The 8,550-nt window shown below is 37.4% G+C and overlaps 1 protein-coding gene across 5 annotated transcripts; it reads left to right on the top strand.

Moving 5' to 3' along the window:
- Window positions 1-1,153: 1,153 nt before the first annotated feature.
- On the top strand, window positions 1,154-8,334 carry LOC109239588 (la-related protein 1C-like). 5 transcript variants are annotated; one of them, XM_019406172.1, is made up of 7 exons: window positions 1,154-1,302; window positions 1,469-2,051; window positions 2,403-2,985; window positions 3,069-3,213; window positions 3,317-3,407; window positions 6,864-6,935; window positions 7,620-8,334. In XM_019406172.1, exons 2-7 carry the CDS (start codon window positions 1,548-1,550, stop codon window positions 7,914-7,916), a joined length of 1,692 nt encoding a protein of 563 aa, XP_019261717.1. In that variant the 5' UTR covers window positions 1,154-1,302; window positions 1,469-1,547; the 3' UTR covers window positions 7,917-8,334. The 5 variants fall into 5 exon arrangements, with proteins under 5 accessions (XP_019261717.1, XP_019261715.1, XP_019261718.1 ...); XM_019406170.1 differs by having other exon boundaries at window positions 1,435-2,051; XM_019406173.1 differs by having other exon boundaries at window positions 1,154-1,306.
- The last annotated feature ends 216 nt before the right edge of the window (window positions 8,335-8,550 follow it).

Raw genomic sequence — 8,550 nt, 5'->3', positions numbered from 1 at the left:
ACGTAGAGAGAGCTTAGAGAGTTCTAGAGTGAAAGACAAAGAAGAGAAAATGAATGAAATGAGTTTTTTGAGTTATATTTTACATGTTAATTTGGATTGAGTATCAAGTAATATGGATTGAGTCGAGTCTAAACGATACTAGAGGGAAACAACGCACGAATGACTGCCACGTGGCCCCCGTCCACTTAAGGATAAATGTGTGGATGGTAAGACAGTTAAGGGTTTTATGGCCTGATAATATAACGGGAACAAATTTAAACAATTTACAGTAGTATAGATACATATAAGACCATTTTCCGTATTAAAATTTAAGCCAATGATATGAAGTTTGACTATGACATCTTAAACTTCAATTTGAACTACCACATTGTAAAGTCACGTACCAACTCTCACGAAAAGAATATGATATTGGGTTTGGAAATTGCCACGTGGCAGGAGGAAAGTCTAGTTTGTTTAGTTTTTGGATTCACACGTTACAATTATAGTTATTTGGGCAAGAGTCGTTCAAGAGTTTAACGAAAATAACCTATTTATTCTTTCAGGATAGGAGTAAGGTTGTATTCATCTTATTTTCCGACCCCACTTATAAAAAATCACTTGATTTATTATTATTGTTATAATTACTTGGGCAAAAGGAAAGTTTAATTTGTTTAGTTTTTGGATTCACATTTTATAATTATAGTCAAGTAAGGATAACTTAGTTTATTAAAAAAAGTATTATCCTTAAAGTTCTAAATATGTGGTAAAGGTGTAAGCATTACAATCTTATTCAATATGCAATTGCTTTTTTATAATAATAGTAACTTTTGGATTTTAAAAGTATAAAAGTCGATTGACATATATATTAGAGTTAAATCAAATATATCAAAAACTTGAAAGATAAAGTAATATATGGACTCTTATGCTGAATTATCAAAATAAAAAATAACGGAAATTTTAGATTCGACTCGATTACGAAAAGGATCACCCGATTCTTTGTGCTAAGAATCTACTGATTCATGGGTATATATAAAAAGAAAGGTCGGTACTTAAAGTCACAATCCAATGAAATTAAGTAGTGATGAAATAATTGCCAGCTTGGACCAATCAAACCATGCCGGTGAAACTGCCTTTTTCACAATAGGGTAATTTCGTAGTTTTATTATTATTCTGTAGAACAATCCGAGTTGCTTTTCTCTACTGCTAAGCAATAGTTAGAGAGAGAAACACAAAGGAGAGGAGAGGAGAGGAGAGAGAAAACTCGTCTCTTTGTGCAAGCCGAGTGATCGTCGAAATCACTTCTTTTGCGGCTTTTGATTTTTAGTCAGTTATACTCTCTTAACGTTTTACTTGCATTTATCGATTTCTCTGATTCTATATATTACTTATCTGCTTATCTCTCACTTTCCGTGTAGAAATTTTGATCGGTTCAATTTTTTGGTTTATTTATTTTAGGAATAGTAATCAACTAACGGATTTTCAAGTGTAGAGACTAATTACTTCGATTTTGGGAGATTACTTTTTATTTTTGGAAGCGTTTGGATTAACAGAAAGAAACCCTAGTTTTGATGGCTACAGCGGCTCCAACTCCGGCTCATCATTCTCACCGGAATAATAACCCAGACACCGGCGCCGGCGGTCTCAACAGCCCACAGTATCATCGGCGATCATCAGCCGCTGCGCGTGGCGTTTCCTCGACTTGGACGCAGATTGTTCGCAGTGGCGAATCAGAATCCGCCGTGGCGGCGGCTTCCTCTTCACCTCCTCCACCTTCACTTTCTCCTCCGGCTTCTTCTGAGCAAATCGTTCAGTCTGATTATACGCTTTCTGATGACGTGGCTACAGCTGGTAGTGCTACTACAGAAGCTCAGCTTGAGAGCTCTGATAATAGCAACAACAATGTGTCTAAAAAGCAGGCTTGGAGTAAACCGTCAAATGGTGCAGCTGAGGTCAGTCCAGTTATGGGTGCTGTCTCTTGGCCTGCTCTCTCTGAGTCCACTAAGGCTTCACCTAAATCGCCGTCTTCTGATTCACTCAAAGCTCTCTCTGACGGATCAGTTTCCGTATCACAGGTTATTAAAACCCCATTCATCAATGCTACTTTTCTGTATACATTGCTCTAACTGATTTTTGGAATGAAATGGATATTGAGGATTAATAGGTTATTAAAACCCCATTCATCAATGCTACTTTTCTGTATACATTGCTCTAACTGATTTTTGGAATGAAATGGATATTGAGGATTAATATAGCCGATCCCAACTACATTAGGATCGAGGCATAGTAGTTATTATTGTTTTTGCTCTATCTGCACTCTGATTCTCAGTTTTCGTTGTTTTATTTTGTGTGTGTCATATACTTATGAGTTAATAATCCACGGTAGTTCTAAAAGCTCATGTATATGTAAATGTGTGGATTTGTAGGGCACGGAAATGACATCATCATCTCATAGGCAAGCTAACACTAACAATGCAAACCCTAATTTAATTTCGAACCATGTTGGTCCCACCCGCCAAAGGTCTATGAAGCGAGGAGGTGGCTATTCAAACCATAATGCATCAGCCAATGGAGGTTTTCCTCAGCAACAGGCGCAGGGTTCTGAGGTGGAAATAGTAACTAATAATTCTGGGAAGTCAGGAAATTTTGGTGCTGAGTCTTCTTCAAGGGATACTAGTCATAGGGATGGTGGACAGTCGGGAGGATTTGGATCTCAATCACATGGTGGAAATGAGCACCAACATCAACGAACCTCAAACAGGAGAGGCAATGTTGGTCCACACCCCCGTGGAGATGGCACTTATAATCATGGTTATGGGGGTAGGCGTGATCAGGAACGTGGAAATCAGGATTGGAAACCCCACAGAGGTTGGGGGAATAGGGATGCGCCCATGCAGCCACATAGAGTTCCAGCAAGGCCATTTATGGGAGGCCCACCTCATACTTCTCCACCTTTTATACCTCCACACATGCCTGTGCAGCCCTACCGAGCTCCTATGGTTTACCCTGGTGAGATGTGTTACTTCTTGAGTTATTTTGCTGAGTTACTAAGCCCATTTTGTCTCTCTACTGATACTTATACCAATATGCAGAAGTTGCACCTGTATATTATTTTCCAGGTCCACTGCCTGATTCATTTAGAATGCCTATGCTTTCTCCTGTGCCACCTTTCTTCTTTCATGTTCCAGATCCCCAGATGCACACCAAAATAGTGAATCAGATAGATTATTATTTCAGGTAGACACTTCTTTGTTCTATTTGCTTGTAATTGCTCTTATTTAGTAGCTGCCATAAATTTATTGGTATTCTAAACTCTTCTTGTCCCTATATTTTGCTGTAGTGATGAAAATTTAATTAAGGATACATTCTTGCGACGGAACATGGATGAACAAGGATGGGTTCCCGTTACGCTAATAGCAGGCTTCAAGAAAGTAAGTTGGTTTGAATTAAATGTCATTTCTCGTAAGGGGAGTTCTGTTAGTACATATGTGTTTGCTTGATCCTTAGTGCTTGGCTGATATTTTCTGTAGTACGAGTAGCTCATTCTTTTGAAAATGCATCTCCATAGCTTAATTCATGTTGTTGTCGGCAACTGTTAACAATGTTTCTGAGCCTGGTTGATGACCTTAGCTCCTTTTTAGGGGTTAGGAAGCGCCAATGATATCTTTTCCTCAAACAAGAGGCCTCTCTGTTTTTACTCTCTTATCAATGTTGTTTTCTTCCCCTCTTAAGAGTATTATGGGAAAGAAAAAGAAAGTAAACTAAAACTAATGTGAACTTCTAACTTCTTCCTTAGGGAGAAAATATCCCTGCATAGTTTGACCCTTTTGACCGGATAATAGAATGAAGAAAGAAGCAGTATCTCAGGATGTATAGGCTTGCTGATTGCAGCTATGATTCGTTTTGTAGTAAGCATGTCTTAAGTGTATATGAAGTTTTATACGCGTGCTGTTGTTGGTTGTTGATTTAAATGCTGTATTTTTTCCACAAAGCTGTTCTAATTTTGGTCATTTGAAGGCTGGCTGGTATAGTGATATGTGGTTGGACTGAATCTCTGGCATTGCAATCGATTTCATCAGTAGTTAGTAATTTGTTGTTGCAGTAAATATGTCAAGCTACATCAGCGTCCTTATATTATATAATGAACTCTTGAGCTCATGGAAAGTGGTTAACAGATTTGTGTTTTGAAATTGAGTGATTCTAGCAAGAGGTCAGTGACCACCATACTGTGCTTTCATGCGCACTCTTGGTTAATATATTATCACGTAAGTGCGCGCTGACGTAATAATGTCATTAAACCATTGGTTCTGCTTTTTCTGTCATTTGTTCCATGATGCAATTGTTTCTTCACTAGGTTAGATGTCCATCCCCTTATTTATTCTTATTGCTTGTAGGGCAAGCCATTTAGGATAGGCGCAGTACTTGATCACAGTCATGATAAGTAGAGTTATTCAGGGTACTATGCATGTCAGCATATGCATAATTTGAATACTTAGCTTTACAGGTTATTCTGTTATTTGTGGAGTCTATAGTTAATGGTTGGTTGATTCTGAAGTTCTTATTCCCTTTACAGATAGTTTTTATCTGCAGATCACACATTCTTATGATTGATAGTAGATATTAGGATGTGTCTTAAAACAAGTAGCTGTGGTGAGTAGCAGGTAGACAGAATGTGTTTTGAGTGCAAAAGGGATCCTAAGTACTCAAGACCAATCAGATGAACAAGGTTATGTAAAAAAGTCACAAGCATAGCACTCTTTGGAGTGTGGAAGTTATAGCTATGTGTGCGAATCTTTCAAATGTGACTCTTTAGGTTAATTCAAGGGTTTATTGCTTTCAGAAAGGGGTGAAGAAGGCAGGAATACTTATAGTGATACAAGAGAGGTGATTTCTGTGGTGTAGGTAGCATCAAGTTCTTTGTGTTTTAAATGGAAGAACAAATATGTTTTAACCTGGATAATGCAAGAAAGTCTAGGAAAAAATTGGAGGTACACAGAGCAGAGGCAGGTTTTCTTGAAGGTGAGTTAAATTTATTGAAGGCTAACAATTGGGCGGAAGTAGCGCAATTAAAAACTATGAAACAATGAAGCAATGTGAAGCAAAGGGTTATTGCTTCATGCGTAAAGTCATGCTTCAGAGAAGTTTGCTTCAAACAATGGCGTACAAAGTGATTTCGGTCTTTTTTTGGGAATCTCTCCTTTGAGGAGTTGGATTAAGATCATCATTATTGTACAATGGATGTCGAAAGTAGTTTTTTTAATTCCATTTTATTTTTATTGTACTACTCTCTTAGATGTTTGATACTTTATAGTTTTCTTAAATAGTGAGCTTCTCTCCATGCACCTTGTCGCTTTTTCACCTTTTTTGAGCTTTTAAAAACACGGGGACAAAGAGGAGACAAAGGTGCTGATAATGAGCAATGTAAACTTTGGAAGGGTATGATTTGATGCTGTAAAAGAGAAAGAGACTCTGATCTGAAATTACTACCTGATTGAGGCAAGGCATGAGTTGAAATACTTATCAAATAAAGTCATCAGTTGAAATAATGATCTAGTAGTAGTAAATATAAATGCATTAAAAGGAGTCTTCTATTTCTTACAAAAACACTAATCTTCCCTAAACATGTTTGCTAGGAGAAGATAAGAGATCTGTGATTTTGTGAAGGAGTTAATTAATTGAATGAATATTCAAATTGGAAGTTTAATTCTTTACCTTATCTTTTCGGAAGGAGAAGATGCGAAAGTTGCTTCAAAGGATTTAACTAGAAAGTGGGTGAAATTTCGGATGGTATTTATATCTTCTCTCAATATTTTCGAGTTTAAGTTATACTACATTGAAACTTATCTATGAGTAGAAAATGACTGTTTGCATATGACATTCCTGGTTTCACCAATGTTCTACATTTTGTGTTACAAACTGGGCAATGTTGAGTGACTGCCTTTTTGATGGAATGTTGATGCTCTCAGCTACAAGGTGACACTACCTGTCATTTCTTGCATTTTCGGTCATATTACTATTTTCTTGTTATTTATGCTGCTTTTACATGTCTTCTCGGTGTTGTCCCTTCTTGTTTTTCTTTTCTTTTCTTTTTCTTTTCATTAATGTGATGCTTATGCTTTCCTGAGCCGAAGGTCTATTGGAAACATCCTCTCTATCTCCACAAAGTAGGGGTAAGGTCTGCGTACACACTACCCTCCGCAGACCCCACTATGTGAGATTATACTGGATATGTTGTTGTTGTTGTTGTTCTCAGCTACAAGGTGATCCAACCGTCAGTACATTTCTTGATGGTTATTGTTGGCCCTGCTTTCTTGAACTTTTGTTGCCCACGGAGTATAAATTGAAATATCAGTATAATCTTTGCTCGAAGTTATTGACAGCTGAGAATCATACGAAGGGCTGTCTAAATATGTCAGTAAATAAGAGAAGTGAGGAGATGTATGTCGTATTGATGACTTGACGAAAATGGAATACAAGACACACCTATTTATATTGAGAGATAACACTAACTCAAATTTTCTGACATGCTTGTGCACTAAATAGTTTATATTCTGAGATACTATAAAGGATTCTAATCTGTTCAACATTTTAGGGAGTTAGCACTTGACTGTATGCTTTTAGTTCAATATGCTGTTTTATATGTATAATCATGTGTTTGTGATAGTTCTCACTTCTCTATGTCCTTATTGCTGCGACTGAAGTGGTATAAGGTGGATGATAAATCTTTTGGGTTGAGTGAAGGCGGAGGGAAAAGTCTTTGGATATCCTTTCAGATCCATGTTTCTTGATTTTATCTTAGTGTGGCCTCCACTTACATGCGTGCCTTAACCACTCTATGCGGTAACTTTGTTTGCTGTAAAAAAGCTTATTTTCAGCCATTTTTGCAGGTAATGCAGCTGACAGATAATATACAACTGATACTCGACGTTATGAGGTCCTCTACTGCTGTAGAAGTGCAGGTATCCCTTCTATGGTTTGTGGTCTTTATAGACCTTTAGTTTCCACTTTCTTTGGCAAACATAAAAGGAATTCTATGTTATATTTGAGTTTTTGGCAAAGTGCTTGTGTTCTAAAAGAATGGAAACTTAAATGCATCAATGAGCACTTATTAAAGACCTTAGAGATGTGAACATGGAATCTTAAGTAGACCTAGTTCGTGTTACCCTTGTGAATGGTTTCAAGTATTCAATTTCCTTATACAAAGTCCACCACATTCTTCGGAATAGGTCCTGCTAGAAACAAAATAATGGTTTGTAAATCATCCTTGTTCACAGGTGCTGTTTGAATAATATAGTGTCTTTCTGCTGATGCCTAGGCTGATTGAGATATTTAGTGCTTCAGAATTAGGAATTTGCTTAAACCACTGAGTTTTGAACATGTGCGCCATTGCCCCTCCGGGATTTCTTGGTTATCACACACACAAAAAAAAAGAGTTGAGCAATTTTTCGGTTTAACATTTTTTTTCCATGAAAATACTTGGGTATTATTTGCATCTACCCTATTGCATGGACCTATTTAGGTGCTTTATGCTTCAGAACTAGGAGAATGGTTTTAAGAATATTAGAATTTAGTATAAAAGTACTTTGGTAGTATTTGCCTCTTTAACTGTTAGGGTTTTAAACTTTTTCTTCCTTGCATTGTAGGGCGAAAAGTTAAGGCGGAGAAATGACTGGAAGCGTTGGCTCATACCACCATCAGTTCAGAATTCAACCATGGCAGGTCCTCAATCTCCACAAAAGTCTAGTCCTGATTTTCTAGCAGAAAATCTCCAACGTGTTGCATTTGATGATAAGACTATAAGACACGGAACTGCCGAAGCATATCTTAGTATATCATCATCTGCTGAATTAAGTACTCCATCTGAGCGGTTTGGCAACGAGATGGGCGGACAAGCTGGTGCTCAGCATGTGCAGCCAATGCCAGTTGGAAATCCAAGTTAAAGAGTTTACTGTTTTGTGGTGGAGTTAAGAGTGAATCCCAGGGTTGGTAGCTATTGTGCTTCTTCAAGCAATCAATTAGTATAGTCATTACTGTTGCCGATGGCAATGACGTTTCAGGAATAGACACACAATAAACGAGAACAAAATGGGGAAAAGAATTATACTGTCATTTAAGCTGGCAGCTTGATTTTGTTGGGATATGAATTTTGTTTTGTCGGGGATAAGTGTTTTCTTTTCCTTTTAAGTTATGTTATTCCTCTGTCATGGTTATTTCACAGGCATGGGGAATTTTGATTCTACTTCCTCATGCAGCCCCTCAGTTTTATTTTCTTTAACCAAAATTTTTTTGGGGCTAAGGTCACTTATCTTTGAACGAGTAAAGCTTATGGAAAGGTATGAAGTTTCTGGCTTCTGATTTTTCTTCCTGAAAAGCAGAAGACTGGTGCTGGCCCTGGGCACATGATTATCTTGTTATTGGCTTTCTGCTTGTTACATTGCACCACTGACTCTTTTTTTGTATGTATCGTTTTCCCAAGAGGCATGTGTTGCCCTAACAAAACTTAATAAGCATTTTTATGCTTGATTATGATATACTTGGTTTCTTTTCTTCGTAAAATAAGGGAACCATATACTT

Source organism: Nicotiana attenuata, unplaced genomic scaffold (assembly GCF_001879085.1).
Source record: "Nicotiana attenuata strain UT unplaced genomic scaffold, NIATTr2, whole genome shotgun sequence".
In the NCBI taxonomy this organism is placed as follows: Eukaryota; Viridiplantae; Streptophyta; class Magnoliopsida; order Solanales; family Solanaceae; genus Nicotiana; species Nicotiana attenuata.
Note: the sequence above shows the minus strand (reverse complement) of the source record. Positions and strands in the feature narration are given on the sequence as shown.

Bases quoted from the DNA above. Each gene is read 5' to 3' on its own strand.
- LOC109239588 (XM_019406172.1), top strand. From the start codon at position 1,548: ATGGCTACAGCGGCTCCAACTCCGGCTCATCATTCTCACCGGAATAAT. The intron at 2,052-2,402 runs GTTATTAAAACC...GTGGATTTGTAG, and splicing joins GATCAGTTTCCGTATCACAG to GGCACGGAAATGACATCATC. The intron at 3,408-6,863 runs GTAAGTTGGTTT...CCATTTTTGCAG, and splicing joins TAATAGCAGGCTTCAAGAAA to GTAATGCAGCTGACAGATAA.